The sequence below is a fragment of the Syngnathoides biaculeatus genome, chromosome 13 (assembly GCF_019802595.1).
Source record: "Syngnathoides biaculeatus isolate LvHL_M chromosome 13, ASM1980259v1, whole genome shotgun sequence".
In the NCBI taxonomy this organism is placed as follows: domain Eukaryota; kingdom Metazoa; phylum Chordata; class Actinopteri; order Syngnathiformes; family Syngnathidae; genus Syngnathoides; species Syngnathoides biaculeatus.
In genome coordinates, this window is record NC_084652.1 from 10,530,172 (window position 1) to 10,551,271 (window position 21,100).

Below are 21,100 nucleotides of genomic sequence, written 5' to 3' on the forward strand. Positions count from 1 at the left end.
TTATAGACTGAGACACAGCTCATGTCGGAATAAGGGCAATCTTATTCCCTTGTATTTTTCCCCCGGGTTGCGCTAAACACTTCAGTATCATTTGAAACGCATCTCACAACTTAAGCAATTTATAAGTAATGTGAATTGGGGGCGGGGGAGAAGACTCTCTCTAACAATCCAAACTAAAGTTATCTTGCACTGCTTATTCTGAATATCATCAAAATAAAGTGTTTTCACAATGTAGGACGTTGTAATCAATTCTTTTGTTGAAATAATCCAAGGATCAAGAATTACATCAGATTTTTAACTTTTATTTTGCTGAAATCTGTGTGATTTTTTTTTTTTAAGAGGGGGGGGCATAGAACGAATTTCAAAAAAACAACAAGACATGGGAAAACAATTCAATACTGTCTGGTGAAAACATCCAACATGGCAAAACAACAATATAAAATTCTGTGAAAGATCATCAGGTGTGCCATGAGAAACAGTTTTACTTTTTTCAATATCATTTTCATAAAAATGATTATGTATTTATTCAAAATTGTGTAACTTTGTTCATCTATGCCGCTGACAGGCAGAAAAATGAAATCCTCTTCCTCAATACCACAAGGTCCAATTTGACCTAATCTTTTGCTTTTTATACAATACAATATATTATGTTCAACTACAAAGGGCAATATATTTTTATTAAGTAAATCTGAGAGTGAACTAAGAGCAAATCCTAATTATTTCAATATCACACTGTAAAGTTTACGTGGTGATTCAGATTTTTGTTTGCTGGTGTTCCATGAGATTTCTCAAAAGAAAAATACTGTATATGCTATAAAAGATATGATATATATACTGTAATTTCTCGAAAATAATGCGCAAATGTTTCCCAAAATATTTTCAAAAAGTTAATAAAGCGCATTATATTTAGGTACGGATGAAAAATAAAAAATACAATCACATTGGATGGTACAAAATGCATACATATACATTTCGATATGACATTTGATGTGTTACACGTTTATATATATTATGGTAATGTGCGCCCCCAACCTGAGCTCTCTGACCTCCTCGAGGAGCTTGCATTTTACGATCGTTAGCGCTACTGCATCAAAGATCAGAAACGACTGCCCGTGAGTCTGTTTCAACTTAAACCAAGACAAAAAATGTCAACTACAACGGGTAGTTGTGCAGCTGCTTTAAAAAGAAATGTGTCATCACGAGTGCCGATGACGCCGGCAACCCGGAAGTCGTGCCGCAGTCTGAAACTGTGATAGGTCAATGACTTCAGCTGGGTATCAAAAGAACATGAGCTCAAACTACGTAGTACGAGCAACATGGACACAAAAAAAAAGAGAGAGGGCACACAACTGAAATGCCTGCTTTTTTTTTAAATGTGCCAATTAGGCTCATTTCTACATAGTTTGAGCTCACGTTGTTTTGATAGCCACCTGACACTTTAGCGAAAGCTCCTCCAGAATGGAGGGGGAGAAGCTGCGCAACCCAAACTCTTGGGATTAAAAAAAATGTTTCCTCACAAACGCTATGGATGGCACAGAGGATGACATGCGGTGGGAGCATGATGGGAGGTTCATGATGCAATCCAAACTGTACCAAGTCACCAATGATGAGTTCCACAGCGATGCACCAAAAGGTAGCGACTATGGATCTTTTTCAGATTGGAGATGAGTCAGATGCTTCTTTTGAAGGCTTGGCCAAGGATGTGTAATAAATAGAAGATAAACTGCACTATGCACAAACATGTTATGCACAAGTATTTAATGCAAAAAAAAATGTTTAGGTTAAACTGTTAAATAGTTAATATTTTGAAGACTGTAATATGTGTCATCAACAGTATTAATAAAATGGTGTGCCATCATTGAGCATTTATTTCATTTGGTTGAGGGATCCTGCTCTGACAATTACAGGGACCAGGACAAGCGTGTGCTGTGGCCTGTCCCAAGATTATATTACCGCTACATCAGCACATGCACATTGATTATTATTAATGATTGTTGTACAGACAGTTTTTTGAAAAATAATGCAAGTACAAGTCTAACAAAATATAACTACAGATAATTTCGATTATTCTGAGAATATGGGTAGCGGCAAATTGGTGGTGTGCATTGTACATTGGTAGAAGGGTTTTCCAGATTTTTTTAGGTCAATTTTGGGGGTGCACATTATACTTCAAGACGCATTATACTCGGGAAATTATGGTATATACATATAAAAGAATAGAGGTATATAAAATGTGTCCTAAAATGTTTTTTTAAAATGGTAAAATAGATTAAATGATAAAGGTTATTCTTAGACTGACTTAAACTAACAATGCCAACCTAAGAGGTAGTACAGTACGCATCTGTGTAATTATCGTCCCACTATAAGTCCATTAGAGACAGAAAGTCTTCCTGCTCACCGTTTAATGTTGGGATGCTTTGTGCGGGTTGAGATTTGCTACTTTCCAGCAGCTTCTTTTCCAGAGCCGCATCTTCCGCACTCAGCGCGTTCCCTTTGGCCATGACGTACACGAAATACTCAAAGCCGTCGCCGTAACTGTACTGTTTGATGGACCAGTTGTACTCGCTGCGTGCGTACAGGCGCTTCCTGAAGAAAGGCTGGGCGAAGGTCACCGAAACAAAAAGTCCGCCGGGCTTCAAGCAGCGACTGACCTGAAAGAGACAAGAAAGATGAGACGGGGAGTTGAAAAACCGTCATTTTGACAGATGATATTATCAGCATCAATGGGTGTGTAAATCCATGTTGTCATTTCTTCTTATGTCTTTTTTATTATATTTATATATATATCTATATTATTATAAATTATTATAAACAAAAATAAAATGGAGAAAGCAAGTGATTATTTAGGGGTGATCATTTGCAGGAAGTATTGCTATCATCAGCAACATAGTGAAAATCAAACAGTTGACGCATGACATGAGGATACTTTTCGTGGTTAAAACTAAAACACAACTTTTCTGAAAGCATTTTTGAACAAAATATATCCCTGGAAAATGCTGATGATCTTTCCATTTGTCATCTCGTCCTCTAGGGATTCTCAAGACGCGGCGCACAAGCTCCCTTTCACGTTATGCGAAAGACTGACATTTTAAATAGAGTTCAGTTGTGTTTAACTTTTAAATCCACTAGATTTTATTTGAACAAGCAGTAAGAAATTCTCGCGTTATGTTTTTTGACTGACAATTGAAAATGGAAAGAGGGAATGACATTCCCTTGATTATTTCGTGGTCCCCACGCTCGGCCCGTAGGAGCACACTGGCTCCGCCCCCCCCTACTCCATCCCGGAGGAAAGACGAGCACGTGGATCCTCCTGCGCTCGCATGATTTATCTGCACTGAAAAGCAGCCTGAACATGAATTATTTACTCGTCACTGTGACAGGGAGAAAAAGTGAGGGGGGGTGGGGAGGCGGGTAGGGGGGCACGTCAAACGAATGATGTCATGCACGGAAAAGGGAGAGGACCAGTTGGAGTCCGGCCATGATGCAAAATAAAATTGAGTGCGCACATTTAGAAGGTACGCTCCAATCTGAAAAGTATTGGAAAAGTAAGATTGGTTCCTTTATTACTGCTGTAGACAGAAGAAGGAGACTAATTATTTGGTGAAGATGAATTCTTTCCAGGTATTTACATCCAAAGATGACAAAAAGATGGTGTTATTTGTAAAGAATTTTTTTTTTTTTTTTAGGTGAGCGGATAAAAACAAGACAGTCAATTGTTTTGGGGCCTTGCTCCCTTCATACTCCTCTTCAGCAGGTAAAATGCACGCTCAATAGGGTTTCAATCTGGAGATTGATTTGACTACTGATGAATGTGGTTTATGCCTATAATGGTCAAGCTAGTCGACAAAGGCATGACGCAAAACTAAAATTGACTGCAGTGGAACCAAATTTTTTTTGGTGATTAATCTATGAAAGTGTATGACTCAAACCCAATCATATGAAAACTGAAGCAATATTTCCCACATCAATTAATGTAAATCCAGTACATCTGTTCCAGACACTCCAAAATATTGACAATAGATCAATTTTACAAAGAATAACTTTAGTTTTACATAAAGAAAATAATTGAAATAAATACAGATTAATGAAACTGATAACTGAACATTTAACATCACTTCAACTTTTATTGAAGACAAGACGAGAAAGGGAGGATAGTTTATTGTTTGGAAGGGGATCCCCTCGTAACAAATTTTAATTTTTACTGGCAGTTGGATAATTTTGTGAGTCAGTAGACAACATGGACTTCCCGTACAAACTGGTGGGATTGGCCAAGCGCATGCCTTTGGTTTTTTTTAACTTTGCTATTAGTTCTTTCTTCAATTCTATCGTGTTTCTCACCTTGTATATCAGAGGGCTGTCACTCAGAATGTTCTTTGTCCCCGCTGTGGATTATTTAGCAGTTGCAATTAAAAAATGAGCATTAAAAATTAAGATATGGTCCAAAAACTGAGCGGCTGTACGAAGAAGGAAATAGTTTTGATTAAAAAAGAAAAAAACAGAATTCTACAAAAACAGAGGTTCCACTGTAAACAAACTAAGAGAACACATCAAGACAAGAAAACCCAACAGTAAGTCACATTCCAGGTGTTAGTGCTCACGTGAAAAATGGGCGGATTCAAACTAATGAGCAATCTTGTCAGGTGTGTATCAGATCCTGATGAAAATACATGGAAATACTTGTTGATATCTTGTCTCATTTTTTTCACACCCAAATGTTTCCGTCGCTTGACCTTTGCGTCTGTTGTTGTGTTTCTCATTTAGTTATCTAATTATGCCAAATCTATTTTTAGTTAGATTGGTCAATGCTGTACTCGGCAGAATACTGGATTCTAAAATTATTCAAGGGCGGTAGCCCTGATTTCACAACACCATCCAATTGTGACATGTTTCTCTTTTGTGACATAAACCGGAAGGATGTTCAAGCATCATGAGTAAATTGCAAAACAAGAACATTGCTTTGCCTCACCAGCCATTAATCATGACATAATCAGTGTACCGCCACCATCTTACAGTATATCACTGGCAACTGGAAACATTTGGACACTAAATTGCAGCCAACAATCCTCGCGACTGGAGAGGCTTTTAAATTGCAAATTGACAAACCGACACATGAGCACATCCTGCTTTGTTCTCATACTCGGCAAGAAATAGCATTGCAAAATGTGCCAACCGATGAATATTGTGAGCCATACTTTTACACAAATGTGTTTCTGTGTACTGCCACTTAAAGACCTACACGTAATCAACCCAAGAAATACTGTTTGTGCAAATGATGGTGTAATACGATGGCAGGAATCTTCATTGCTAAACTTATCCTCATCCTCTAAGTTAGCAAATTCCGCGGGAATGATTTGACATGCACAACTTGCTTTGCAAAGACTTGCGCACGCGACATTGTAACCCCTCGTCAATTATTCAGCGAGGTTGTGCACGGGTGAGCTGACCTGTCTTAATGCACGCCAACGCAGGTAAGACGAGATCCTCGTTAAAAATGAGCCAGGAGGATTCCTCGGTAGTCCCGGCGGCATGTGACGGTGTGTGACAACATTGGAAAAAGGTGGCAACCTGGGGAGCTGAGAATCCGGGGGCGAATCCACACGACAAAGGTTTGATTCCATCCATTTTCCAAGACTTCGAGTCGGGACGTTGTGAGCCACTGTACTCGAATTCCAGTGACATGCCTTTCCATGAAGAAGCAGAGTCTGGGGTCTCTCGGGTGGGCTCTCATATCTCTGGGGTTGAGGTCACTGAGGTGGTTAGAAAGCTCTGCAGTGTCAAAGCCCCGGTTCCTAAAGGCTTTGGATGTTGTGGGGCAGTCCTGGTTGACACACATGGACTTTTGGGGCCTGTGCCTCAGGATTGGCAGTCTGGGGTGGTGGTGATGAAGCCACATATGCCAAATAGAATAATACCAGTGGTTTGAGGCATATCAGTGAATGCACCTCTGGAGGGAGATAAACTGGAACAAACCAAGCCACAGCTTTGTTATTATTCTGTATTATTCAGCCACTTTCGCAGTCCTTGCAGGGCCTCAATATGAATATTTCCTCCTGCTTTTATCCTTTCTTTTCAGTCAGCCTAACCCTAACCCTAACCCTAACCCTAACCCTAACTCAGATCAGTTAGGTCCGAAGATCCTGTCCGTGAACCCATATGGTTTGTTTTCAGTGGTCTTATGGGGACAGACCGACGCGTTATCTCGTCTCTCGCCATGACTCAGCTCAACTGGATCATTGGTGTTACATAATCTGTGAGATGGCAAAGGTATATCCTGGCCTCTTGAGGTCCAAAATGTGCACAACTGGCATACTTTCCCACTGGTTTGCTACTAATAAATCTTACAAAGTATTTATAAAGCGTTAATATCCTCACAGAGTCACTTTAAGGTTGTTACGTTGACAATTCCAACATAAATCTATTGTCGTGTTTAGACAAGATCTTAATTTAAATATTAGCTAAATTCGTTACCCACCCAACAAAAAAAATATTTTACCAATACTAGTTAACATTTGTTTCAATGCAACTTCTGACTTTTGGAGCTTACGTTAATAACATGAAATAATGTCGCAATTGGTAAATTAAAAAATGTTGGGAGACAATTTAAATATTCACTAATTTTCTATAGTCAGGATAGTGTATATATTTTATGTTACTGTACAAACAGTAAAGCCTCGGTTCTCGAACGCCCCCTCGAACGAAAATTTTGAGATTTTTTTTTTTTATACTGTTTTCGAATAAAAATTGGTACTTGAACGCCCCTGACAAAACCTGGAAATAACATATTGCGCGCGGCCAGAGCAGCTGACCCACGGAGCGCTTTGTTATTGTCGAACGAACGCCCCCCGAAAAAAATCTGGAAATGACATGCACGCTTTTGTTATTCGGTATAACGCAGCCTCTGTACACAGACGTGTCCTGGTAGTGACTGTTGTTTTTCTTCTTATCGAGGGCTACTGTATTAACCCCCAATCATAGCTCCAAAGAAGGCAAATTGCTTCTTTAAAGTTATTCTCCACTTTTGTTAATAAAAAAAAGTTTACAAGGACGGGGGCCGAGTCGCTACAGATACGGCAATGCACTCCCAGCCTCGTGCACATTACTACGAAAGCTAATATTTTAAGCAAAAACTAAATATATTTCTTAAATAATTTTATTATATAAAGTATTTATACTATACATGAATTTTTATTATGCAGTTTATTATCAGGAAATGCTTGAAAAAATGCTTTAAAAAGCCCAATTTTTTAGGCTTGGAATATATTATTCTTTTGCCATTCATTGTAATGGGAAACATCGATTCGGTTTTCGAACAAATCACTTCTCGAAGGGTTTTCTGGAACGGATTGTGGTCGAGAAATGAGGCATCACTGTATCAGTTTTTCAGATTGTGTAAAACCACACTTAAGTGGGAGGTGAGGCAGACAGTGCTCTGCCTCATAAAGGGAGACTTTGCATTAAGCAAATACAAATCTAAAAAGTAAAGTTTTCTTTGGTTTAAAGCAACAATTGTTTCCATGTTAATTCACACGTTTAGAAAGACAATAAACCAGTCATGATCATTTCAACTACTCCACGCCCCCTCAAGCAATGGAGTATTCCAACTTCTTACTACGCCTGTGCAGGCTTAATTCAGGAAGACACAACAAAGTTGTTGGCATAGAGGATGTATCTAACCTTAAAATTTGTCTGACCTAAATTACAAATTGAAACAGGATCCGATAATGGAGGTGGACCAACAAAGGGGATTAAAGATCACCTTTAAACATAAGGTCAGAAAATATCAGTTCAGCAGTTTTTAATGTCAGGCTGCTAATTCAATTGCAAATTGAGCACTCGGTTTGGCTCTTAAATTTGTAAATCCGACTGTCAGTACCTCACCAGCCATGAACCCTCACTGCACGTCACCAGAGTGTGTGCGCTCGTTTTTTTTTTTTTTTTTGTACTTATGTCACTTTTCTAAACGTGTGATGCGGTGAAGTGATCAGGGGGTGGTGAAAACAATGGAGGACTATCTCTGGACAGCAGACCCGCACGGACCATGACAGACTGTCCTTTAGAGATACCACGTTGCCATGTAAAACACACACAAGGAGTTGTGAGGTTATCTGTGTTGGTACTTGAGAGTTCCCCCCCCCCCACACACACACACACACACTCATATAAGTACACACAAGCGCAGAGGGAAACGCAGTGGAGGCGGCGTATGTGTTATTTAGGTCAAACTCTCATGTCATATTTCATAAATCCGCCTCCTGTCTTCTTCACGGTTGTTTACTGGTCAAACGTATCACGGCGGCCGCCCACCTCCCTCGACGGAGTGTGGGCTCCCCGTCAGCCGACCCTCTTTCTGTTTCACCTCGCCCGTTGCCCGCAGCCAGGCATGTGCATCGCAAAAAACGTGCCGACTTCTGGGGGTGCTGCTGAGAGAAGGGAAGGGGATGATACAAAAGGAAGCGAGTTTGGTCTCCTGCTAACAAAGCTCATCTCTTCCGCACTTTGCTTCAGGGTTGGCTCCAGCCTGCTTTGTCTTCTCTTTGAATCTTCACAAGCCATTTGTCTTCACTTCAATTCTCCCTTGAAGAATAAAACGTGCAAAAGTGTACGAGGCCTCCTCTGCCCCAAAGATGCTTAATTTGCGATGAGCGCACGTGCAAATTTGCCCGAGTGAGTGTCTAAGACATGTCACGAGAGGAAATTGGAGCTCATGTGCACAAGTGCAACAAGCATACATAATTTCGATCACGCTGATCCACTGGGAGATTTACAACTGCTGACACAGCGATGGACAACAGGGAGGAAAATGCACAAAGAGTTGAATTCCCGCTCCTTCCATTCCAGCCTTTTCTCTTCTCCTCACCCAACTTACATTTCATCTCTTTTTCATCTCTTCCCCTTAAAATGACTTCACATCTTTGCCGGGAATGTGCAGGATCATACTTTGTCGTGTACGGTGTAGAACATTCATCCATTCATTTTCTGTACCCCTTATTCTCAGTAGGGCCATTTTAATATACCCTTAATTACTATTAAAACATATCCATCAGACCATTATCTGAGCCGGTGATCCTCACAAGGGTGGCGGGAGTGCTGGAGCCTGTCCGAGCTATCTTCAGGCAGGAGGCGGGGTACATCCTGAACTGGTTGCCAGCCAATCGCAGGGCACAGAGACATCCACACCTATGTGCAATTAAGGATCATCAAGTAACCTACCATGCATGTTTTCGGGGTGTTGGAGGAAACCAGAGTGGTCGGAGAAAATCCACGCAGGCACCTGGAGAACATGCAAACTCCGCACAGGTGTAGCCGGGATTTGAACCCCAGTGGACCGTACTGTGAGACAGATGCTCTAATCCAAGGGTTCTCAGACTTTTTTACCCCAAGATCTAGAGCTACTGACGGGGGAGGATGGGGGGTGATGATGATGGTCCCCAAACTGTTTTAATGTTAATGTTATGTTGCATCCTATATTCAAAATACAGAATTAGCTTTTTGTGCGTTGTATTGTCTGTGCTTTTATCCTGGATTAGGCTGCGCCACGGTGGAATTTTTAAAATTACACACCATCTCATCCTGCACTTTTTACTTTGGCTTCAGACCAGACTTTTCCCACATGGAAAAGAGAAAATCTCATCCTGTTTAACCACTTTTTCTTCGATTCTTCACATACTCCGACAAAGAACAGCATTTCTATTTTAATTTTCTCCATTAATGTCCAAAGTAAGCAGCATGTCTGGCTCGTCTTTGCTCTACATTGCCCAGAATGTGTTGCAAACAAAAGCAGCAGTGGTGGACACTGTCATTATTTAAACACATTGATTGGCTGCATAAGGACTGTAATATTTGTAATTATGAGTGTATGTCTTTCAGAGCGGGGGTGTAAGGTAAACTAGGGAAAAAAAAAAAAAAGAGTGTGGCGGAGCAGCGGTCGTTATTAGAGAAAGCTCCGTGTGCTGCCTAAAAGAAACCAGTGGCGGCTTCTTTGTATTTTTTACAGTACGTATGTGAATTGTGCCACGGGATGTAACAACCAGTCATTCCTCAATCATTGAATCACATTGCAAAATGCCACAAAAACTCAACAGCTGTATGTTATACTTTCAATTTGCATTGGATTATTGTTTTGCGCAAAACACAGAATATCTGCGAAGAGACTGCATCAGCGGTGTACAATTGGGCACGCACGCAGTTGAGAGGGAACATTGGCTGACGTCTTTTTTTTTTGGAACGCAGTCCCGCGATCGACCAAGACTGCCTCGCGATCGACCAGTTTTCTACAGTGCCGCCGGCTTACATAAACTCCACGAAAAACTGCACCGGAGGTTTACATGTAGGGAAGATGTTTGGTAACTGCAACTAACATCCCAGGCTAAATATAGCTGCTTCCTAAATAGGTTAGTTCCCAAGTTGAAATGTATCACGTCAACATGCTTCTTTGACATCAATTATAATTTTCCTATCAGTCTGGATTTGGGCGTCGTCTTTTGGCATCTTAGGGCATGATAGAACAAGCACAAATATACAAATAGTGGAGTTTTTAAACAGAGGGCTTCCAGACAATGTCCCACCGCACATTATTTGTATTGTATTAAGAATTCCAGTTCAGGAGTGGGTTGAGTAAAGCTTGGTCAAAATTTAAGTTGCTGTATTTTGGCCTATATTGAGTGCTCAAGTACTGTTATGAATGCGTAACAAACAGTATTGTAAGCACCATTTTAGCGCAGGATCTTTGTAACACATTTTGCATTCAACTGCACGGATGAGCGTACTCTTGTGCAGCTCGCGATCACGGTCCACGATGGGAAAAAGTTGACTCGTCTCGGCACCCGCCATCGGCCATGCTTTCTCAGCGCGCGAGTTGTGTGGGCTTGTAAGCAGCACGCTGCGGAGGCACACAACAACATACAGCCTTTCAAGTTGCCGCATTTCTTCCTACCCTTCATACCGCACGTTTCCATGGAGACCAAAAAAAAAAAAAAGAAAAGAAAAGGTTTGGTGCTGGTCACGGCAATATATGTAGGTCAGAGCAGCGGAGCGCTCCAAACAAAAACAACAAGCAGAATAGAAGTCTTGCCTTCGTTACTGGGAAAGTTTTATTAACAAGCTGAGTTGAAATCCTTAAAGTGTGTGTGTATGTGTGTGTGTGTGTGTGTGGGGGGGGGGGGTGGAGTTATGTCAAAAAAGTGTATATTTGCAGCCTAATTGGTGACTTGACTTCAGGTGGGTAAGCAAAACAATATATATGATGATATTTTTAGGGCACTAAACGCAGCTCAGAATTGGGTCGCGCCAGTGTTTTCTTAATGTAAACAAAACCAAAAGCTTTGGCTGGGTCATCTCCCTGCCTTCGGGCAATGCTCCCTATGAAAAGAAGAAAAAAAAAAAAAAGCCCCAACACCCCCGTCACACTCGAGCAGCACGCACTCACCTCACGGTGATCGGACACGCCGAGCTAAAATTAAAACCCATTCTTCCTGTAAAGGCGAAAATAACATGCTTTTATCTCGTTTTTTTTTTTTATCCCCCCCCCACTTCCCTCCCACAAGTTGCCTCCTCACCCATCCTGTCTTGTCTTTCCAGTGAGGAACAGATCAAAGTTTCTGATGTATTTGCTGAACTACTTTTCACACAAAGACACAATTCAAAACTCCCACACCATCCCACAATCAGGCTCCTCACAAGCCTCCCCGCACTGCTTGTCACACCTGTGCCCACAGCCGTCGCACACGCGTGTGGGCCCTGAATGCAAGATTCGCGACTCCTCGGTCAAAGAGCAGTAGCGTTTCGGGTCAAATCTGCTGAATTCATTAAAAATCCAGTGGCGCTTGCTATTGTTGGATGATGAAAAGATGATGCACAACTTGGAAAGTGGAGGAGTTTACTGTGGGAAGAGAGCAAGATCAACGAATGTGTAATTAATAATCTCGGCGTCTATTTGGAACACTCGAGAGATCCTAGAAACTCAGAAGAATAGAAGCCCCGTGAAAAATAGAACAAAACGTGTGCGACTGGTACAGTGACACATTTGGCACAGTTTCATATAAGGATATTGTGCTCCACTGCGTGTGTGTGTTGCTACATGACCTTTTATTGCCAGAAACACTTATTAGACATACCAAGCAATCAACTGCACTAATACATAATTACCCAGTAAATTCTAAACGGGTACGGTCGCAACAGGTGGGTATGATTAGCTTATTGTAGCTATTAGCTTGTCTACAATATAATGAGACATTATGTTTATTTAACATAACGCTGGCGTCCAACCTTACAGGTCCAAAATCATCCCTTTTCAAACCCCTCAACCACACGCAAAAAATCCATTTTTGTTGATTGTATCGTCAAATAGAGCAAACCACTGATAATGCTCAATAATGACAAAAAAATAACATACCAATAAAGGGACTGAGCAATTAATGTCAACTCACCAACTGCTCAAAAGGATGTATGTGGCACAGTTGTGTGTTTGTTTTTTTTTTAATTGTTTGTTTGTGTAATTGTGACCCAAAAGTGGTGGTATTAAGAGGTGGATTAGCCCCCTCTGAAGACCCAGGTACTAAATGTACAGCTAGTGTAACTTAGTAAAGTCTTAATTGGGTGTACCTTCTCATGGCGCGCCACAGAATGGTGGCAGCAGCAGCTAGAGGAGCCAGAGAAGAAGAAAATGGGCCAGTGTGTCTGCCCGCTCAAAGGTTCTCCCATAGGGCTGGAAAGAGGGTGACAGGACAGTCTAGTAAGGTTCCAGCAGCGCTCTGGCAACATCCTAATTGTTCAGTGGGTTAGTAGCACAGGAGAGACTTGAAATTGTGGGAGCAGCAAAAGCGTGAACTGATAACTTTTGATTAAGCATCTAGGATAAGCTTTGTTTTCAACTCAGTGGAGACAGCTTGAATAGCTGGAAGGAATAGTATAATTTGCGGACTATGTGCTGCCACTTTTCCCCCGACCCTTATACCTTGCGGCATAATTATGGAGATTCTCGATCCCAGAAGAATCGAGTCTATTGTTAGCTATTATTTTTCCCATTTTAGTTACTTATTCAATACCTTCATTCATTCAGTCATTCATTTTCCATTATGCTTACTAATTCATTCAGTTGCCTTTTGCATTTCCTCAATTCACCACATAAAGTTTGTGAGTTTGGATATCATCTTTTGTTTGCCAACGGTTGGCCCATCTTTACTGGCTCGGTTCAAGAGACAGAAAAAAACATTGGAATTTTGGGCAACATTGCAAAATATGACATTGACACAAAGGATAAGAAAATGCCAACTGGACCAAAAACAAAAAGGGAAAACCTTTCAAATAGACAGAATAGCAATTAATGTGGAATCTTTAACGTCAAAAGCACTCAGAATTCAGAATTTCCATTGACATTGCAAAAAACTTCCATGCAGCGCAGTTAGCCATTGCGTCACACTGCGTCTCAAAGCGTCAAAAGAGTAATTAAGTAATGAATAAGTAAGTCCTTGCACTGGCTTCCAGTCAGCTTTAGAATAGATTTTAAGGTTCTGCTACTGGTCTATAAATCACTAAATGATTTAGGTCTTCAATACATCAAAGAAATGTTTACAGTAGAGCTCTGAGATCGACTGACTCAGTCAAATGGTGGAGCGCAGAGTCCAAAGCGATCATGGTGAAGCAGCATTTAGCTATTTTGCTGCACACAAATGGAATAAGTTGCCAACAGAGGTGAGGTCAGCCCCAAGTAGGAATGTTTTGAAATCCACGTTGAAAAGGTTCTATCCACTTTTTGGTCATATTACTTGCACTATATGCGGTTTTAACTGTCTTTTTTTTTAAATATTCTGTTTGTCATTTTGATTGTTTTCATCCCGTTTTAAATGTTTTATCTCTTTGTTTTCAAATGCCTTTAATCATCTAAAGCACATTGAGTGACCTTGAGTATGAAATTCGCTATACAAATAAATTTGCTTTGCTTTGCTTCTCTGATAAAGTGTTAAGAGCGTTTGCATTCCAGGGTATGGAGAACACCTTAGTTACGCTAAATCTGAAAAGGGATATTATTTATATTGTTGCTGTTGTGACTTTGGTTGTGCAGCACAAATGTACTTTTACGCTTGGGAGATAAGCTGCAGTTGAAACACTTCTGTACAGCCCAAGTACGGTGCAGAGTTCTACAGACCAGTTTCCATAACAACCTGCAAAAAGACGTTAAAAAAAAAAAAAAAAGTCCCTCACCAAGGTTTAATAGTCTGCTCCAATCTTTGCTCTATTGATAAACGTTTGAAAAACATCTGCAACATCTTCTAAATACTTGACGTCTGTTTAAATTTACTGCATGCTTGTGTGTGTGTGTGTGTGTGTGTGTGTGTGTGTGTGTGCTCAGTGAAGGACAGGAAGAGCCAATTAGTGTCATTCTTTTTACTGGACAGCAGATACTGCAGTCATTTTGGTCTTTGCGAAGGTTCTGTACAGTCAGTAACCAACACTTTGTTGTATAAAGCAAGTACCGGTAGATGCCAGAGGCCAGGGAAGGACGACTGTATATCCCGGTGAATGCAGATTTTTAAAATGCAAACAAGAAAACGGGAAGATTCAGGGATGTCAGTTTTCATGAGCCCTAGTTTTTTAATTCTTTGGTTTTCGAATCATTTTTTCAACTAGCCTTTGTCACAGTTTACGAACCAAAAAAAAATAAATTAAAATAACGCATGATTCATCAATTGAACCAGTCACTCAGAATAAAAAAAAAAACTCTTTCACCACCTTTCTTGGTCAACATGGCGGCTTAAGTAATAGTCAGACAAATAAATCGTTTGACTGTGTCTACTAAATAAGTAAGTGTGGTAAAACTTAGCATTTTTGTCATCCTTTTATTTCTAAGTTATGATTGTTGACAGAATATTACGCTGATGTTGCTCAACTTATCCAAGTGTTGCCGAGCAGACTGGGAGGCTCATTATTGGCTTGAGTTGTTCACATAATGTTGCACGGTGGAGTCCCCCCTGCCATCTGTTGAACCCTTTGTACACAATACCACAGAACGTTCCGAGTGCCATCCATTTTTATAAAGAAACACAATAGAATTCAAGAAAGAATTCAGGAAAATCACTTCTCTCTCCCTCCCTCCCTCCCTGCTGTTTTCACCATCAACTCTTCAATAAAGGTAAAAGTGACATTAAATGGTCGTTTATCCATTTTATCCGTCAATCATATTTTTATTGTACACTGTTTTAGTATGTAAACTTAAGTTATAAAAGGTATGTTTTGTTGATATTTTTGGGTGTCTGGACGGATTAACTGGATTTACATTATTTCCTATAGAAATTGTGTCTTTGAATTTTGTAGGATTTGATTTTAGTCAGAGATTCTGTAACAGATTCATCACGTCATGTAATGATTTACCACCACATGCATAAATCTTTTCCTTTCGGCTTGTCCCGTTAGGGGTTGCCAGGTGTCATCTTTTTCCATCTAAGCCCATCTCATGCATCTTCCTCTCTAACACCCACTGTCATCATGTCTTGCCTCGCAACATCCTTCAACCTTTTCTTTGGTCTTTCTGTTTCTGATAAATAATAACGCTAAAATATTCACTCTATTTATTTTCAGCGAAACAATCCCTGAAGTGTGCAACTGCAACACAAGTCTATCCTGTCTGTTTTTTTTTTTCCTCACACAGCTTGCAGCTCCTCACACAAAGACAGCTCAATACTCATTACAGGAAAATTGGATAAAAACCTTGCTGCTATTGTCTCATACGGTTAAAACTGGGCAAGTGTCAGGCAGTTTGACTGCAAGCTCAGGGGAACACGCGACAGCCTGTGAAAGGAAAAGAGACTGAAGCTATGATGTGGGAAGCAGAAAATGGTGGTGTGACTACCAAACCCTTAAAAGAGTTTAAATCCAGACGTGACAGTAATCATGCTGATCCGTTCGAAGTTATGTCGTATGTGTCACAGTTACAATGAATGCTACTATAAGAGTGGATGATTGGCAGCTATGATGATTTTGAGGCTCCACATACAATTTAATGAGTTGTATTGTTTTTTTATGATTTAATAAAAGAAACGTGGCACAATTGTCAAGGAAGAAGCAGATGGCCACAAAGAACAGGAAAGTCATCCAGGTCCTGAAGTGCCAAAGCAGTCTTCGACCATCACAGTTCCACCCGCCATGATGGACTGTTAACATGATGTCCATCCATCCATCCATTCATCCATCTATCCATCCATCTTCTTTGCTGCTTATCCTCACGAGGGTCGCGGGGAGTGCTGGAGCCTATCCCAGCTGTCAACGGGCAGGAGGCCAGCCAATCACAGGGCACATGGAGACAAACAGCCACACTCACAATCACACCTAGGGGCAATTTAGAGTGTCCAATTCATGTTGCATGTTTTTGAGGCATGTGGGAGGAAACCCACGCAGGCACAGGGAGAACATGCAAACTCCGCACAGGCGGGTCAGGGATTGAACCCAGAACCTCAGAACTGTGAGGCCAACGCGTTACCAGTTGAACCACCGTGCCGTTTGAAAATTTAAGTCGAGTGGTCGGGGCACCCTCAACTGGGAACCATCACCTCAAATGTGAAGGTGCACATTCTCCTCCCAATAGCTTCCCCATCACCACTCGCTGAAGGATGTCAAAGCTGTACCTCCGTGGATACAAATGGACTGCGACACTTTTCCTGACAGTGGTGTCTAAGATGTAGCGCCTGACGTTTACAGCATGATGTTGTGGTCCTGTATTTTCGGGGGGGAAATGGTGGCAGATTGCGTCCAATCAGCTTCACTGCAGAGTGAGTGATAAGCTGGAGTCTGCCCTTGTCCTTGGCTGCAGTGCAGCAGATGGTGACAGACGGGGTGAGGAAAGACTCCATTACGCCTTTGTAAAAATGCACCATCATTGTGACTAGTGGGTAGAACTTTCCCATCTGTCACACAAAGTCAGTCCTCCGAGGTGACAGGGTCCCGAACAGTGCAATTGATTGAGGTCAGGTCACCCAAGTTCTTCCATCCCAATCTCATCCAAGCAAGTCTTTCTGGAACCTATGGGCAGGAGATGCACTTTCCTAAATTGTTCTCAAGAGGCTGGAAGCATATAATTGTCCAAAATAGCACGGTAAAATACAGCCTCGGAGGGAAGTGACTAAAATAGATTGTGTTGTAGTGCAGGGGGTGTCTGGCTCTATTGTAAGCAGTACAAGTACGAGAGTCATCTCAAAAGTACAAACCAATCACTTTTTCTTTTCCCACACAATTTACATCAAACTCATACGAAAGTCGAACTTCTAAGGAGGGAAAGGAAAAGCACCGTTGACAGTGCTTCTCCCATCCCACAGGGGAACAAACGCTGACATTGGAAAGCGGAGCACTGCACATCAAACCATTAGAAAACCTAAAAAAAAATAGAAATCAATATCTACATGAAGGTAATTCATCTGTGACTCATCCAGTGAAATCACCATGGTCAACAATAAAAGACCCACTGCTGTGAGTTGCGTAGCTCAATCCAGATATATCGAAAACAATTCACCGGACACTCAATAACTTCCTCACTTGTGTTTTAATATGACCGAACTGCTATTTACGAATTTCTTGTGAGTTATTTTTCACAATGCTAGTTGTATATCCTGGGACATAAGATTCTCTTTTCTGGGAAGTACTGAAGTACAAATACCTTGTACATTTTTCCATTTTATCTTTCAGTTGTTAATATTAGTATAGCTTAACATAGCTTTTTTTTTTTGGGTGACAATGTTAGCAAACCTGGGAACTTCATCTTTTACCATAGTCTTCTTGACACAAATATCAATATAGTGGTGCTTTAAGATACGAATGCTGCAACTTACAAGTTTTTGGAGCTAACCCTGCGATTTTTTGCTTTGACTTGCAAGCAAAAATTCGAGATATTAGCATTTGTATAACAACTCCTTTGTTTCACCACGTGAGGGCTTAGGCTCACTTACGAATAAGCACCAGTTTGGCAAACGGAGTGAATATTAATTATATAAAAAAAGAACCTTCAAACTTCATTGCCACTCCCAGTTGAATGTTACTGCCAAACTAACAAAATAATGGCGAATTACATGTTGTTTATGTAACAACCACTGAGTTGTGGCTTAATACAATCTGTTTAGCTTAATGCTAAAAAATGATGTAAAATGCAATAGCCTTGCAAACAGGTGAGCATGTTTGCTCTTTTAACCTTTTAAGGAAATAATATTTAAAAACAAAAGGTGGAATACCAGAGACAATATAACAATAGTGACAGGCATATAGCCTTTATCCTTTGTGAAGGAGTAATGTTACTGCAGAAAACTCTAACCCTAACCTTCATGTGTGTCCCAATGCCTGTATTATAACACCCCAAGGTGGTCAAGGCACACCCCAGAAGGGGGAGCACAATGTGCATTGAAAGCAAGCAAAAAATTGAGTAAAAGCTGTTTAATTCTTTACATTCTATTTAGGTATGTCATGATTGAATGTGTATCACAGTGCTATTTTTCTTCATATTAATGGTATTTCCATTCATTTCAATGGGGAAAAGATCATTTAAGATAAGAGCGTTTGGAACCAAATATACTCGTATCTCAAGGTGCCTCTGTGCTTCCATTTAAGTAGAATGTGTGAGTACCTTGTCACTTCTGCTCTCCTGTCTCGGGAAATTTTTGACTTGAATTGTGCAAAAAGATATACAGAGATGATTGGTGTGGTCGTGCATAAAGATGAACAAAAACAACTGAAAAAAAAAACAATTTGAGAACTGGCATCAGGCTTTCTAGTAGCACCTCAGCAGCATCAGCTGTTTGGCACCTTCTGCTTGTTTGTGTTGAGTCACGTGAGCTCGTCGAGGACTGGAGGAGGAGCGCTCGGATTCAAATTAGTTGTGATGGCATTGTGAAAATTCAACCTGGTGGTTATTTTTTTTTGTCTGTTTATTTTTATCATGTTATGATGTAACAGTGCATTCCAGGGCTAACGGGAGCCCCTAAGTGTCAGACTTTTCTCAGTATGTGCCCCAGATTCAAAACCATTCAGGAGCACATAGAGTACTTGAGTTCTAACCGTGGCAAACATGTCGGACTCCCTCCCTCACGCTGCACGTGAGCTGTTATCTTTTCCCCACTCCTATATTGTAGGCAACAGAGAAAGACCTTATTTTTGTGTGCCGTTATTTTGAGCGCTGTACGAACAACTCAGTGGCCCGAATGAACAAAAAGTTTCAGCTGTGGAAAAAAAATAAAACTGTCAAACTGAGTCAAATTCATTTTCAATACGGGCCACTTGGTAGTTATGGCATCCTTCAAAGGGTCACGATGATCATCTCATGTTATTCCGTATACCCAATTGTCCCTGCATTTCAGTTATTATACTGTATAGATTTTTATCAAAAATATATAGATGAAAATACGCTGAGTAACAAGATATGCATGCATAATATCAACACAAAACGAGCATGTGTCGTGGAGATAATTATTTTTGGACACTGGGGGTTGCCATCATAAGAAAATGGATGGATGGATGGATGGATGGATGAAAAGAACAAACTGATTTAGGAAAAACACATTTAAATAAGCACACTTAATTTGCTTTATAAGGCCACGGAAAGAACAACAAAGCCATGAGATTTGTTTTTAGTAATTTCTTGCCTAGAGGTAACCAGGCCTGGCTGGAATCATTGAAAATTAACCAGAAATTGTGACTTGCCAGGATTAATTCATGATGTAACAAGGGTGTAATTCATTTTTCACAGAGGGAGGGGTAACTGAACAGATTTTTTTGCCCCCCTCTTAAATGCAATCCCTATTTAAAAATAGCATTCTAAGTTCTTTTGTGTTATATTTGATCTTAAAGATGAAAGTGGGGAAACTATGCGAAATATTAGAATTTGAGAAGGGAGCCAATATACAGCACTGCATTTGGCCATTTTACAGCACTGGATCTGGCAGGTCGCATCTGGCCCAGGGACATTGAGCTTGATAGACATTCTATATAACATTCATTAATTACATGAATAAGAATGTTTTTTGTTCAGGCTTAAACTACTCAACTACATGTTAACAGTTGAAAGTTGCCTCGAATGAGACAATTCTTAAGTATGATATTGTCACGAATTGCCTCATGAGATGCATTTAAGTTCCACAAACACAAAACAAAACTTAATATACAATCTAGTCTTCATTTCAACAAACTGGACAACGAAAAAAAAGGATATTTTCCCTCCTTAAACACCTCCCGCCTGGAGTAAGAAGACGGGATACACTGTCACCTCGTTTCCATGGCAACCAGTTACTATAGAAACAGGGCCTGGAAGAGACTCAGGAGTCGGCGTCCGGAGATTTGCTTTGCTGGGGAAGCGCGGTGAGAAAGTGAGCGTGGCAAGTAAAATGGAACCAACAGAGAGCCTTGTTCATGTACACGTCTCGATCGTATACACCTCCTTTTATGTCCGATTAGATATTAGCGTAGTGTGCTCTTAAAGCGTGGCCTGTCTGTCGCACGGGTGTGAACGCAAGCAGATGGGCACGCTCCCTAAACATCTGAGAGAAGGAGGGAGCCACCTCATTGGCAAGCGTCTCACTCGTCTGGTGGCGACGTACAGCAAACATTACATAACAACCACCAAGGCTGACCTAACAGCAAACATTGACAAGTGTGTGTGTGTGTTCTAGTCTATCCGGGCCTTCCATCGCTGTGAGAAGCTTATCTGTTTGGAAAATAACTTTTTTTTTTTAAAGATTTGAATAGCTAGAGTACAGTGAACCCTTTTTATCACGGCGGATATGTTCTATACCCTCGAGGTGAGACCACATAACAAAATAACATTTTTCCCCTCATAAACATACTTTAAAACCCAAGTGTCATCCCTATAAACATTCTAAAATATATATTGTAATGAAAAATACATATAACATTGTTCACTTCAATGTCTATATTGTGTCGAAGACAAAAAAAGAAGAGGAGGAAACCGGATCCATCGTCAGAAGAAAAAGAGGAATGCACAGAGCCTACAAGTGAGTGTAGGGACTTTGAATGTTGGGACTATGACAGGAAAAGCTCAGGAGTTGGTTGACATGATGATTAGGAGAAAGGTTGATATTCTGTGCATCCAAGAGAGCAGGTGGAAAGGAAATAA

The 21,100-nt window shown here is 40.6% G+C and overlaps 1 protein-coding gene across 1 annotated transcript in view; it reads right to left on the reverse strand.

The window, feature by feature from the left end:
• Positions 1 to 313: 313 nt before the first annotated feature.
• ece2a (endothelin converting enzyme 2a) overlaps positions 314 to 21,100 on the reverse strand; it is a 69,811-nt gene continuing 49,024 nt past the window's right edge. Inside the window, exon 4 of the mRNA XM_061840191.1 lies at positions 314 to 2,651. Within this exon, the coding sequence (XP_061696175.1) occupies positions 2,361 to 2,651 (291 nt within the window). The 3' untranslated portion in view covers positions 314 to 2,360. The remainder of the gene's footprint in view (positions 2,652 to 21,100) is intronic.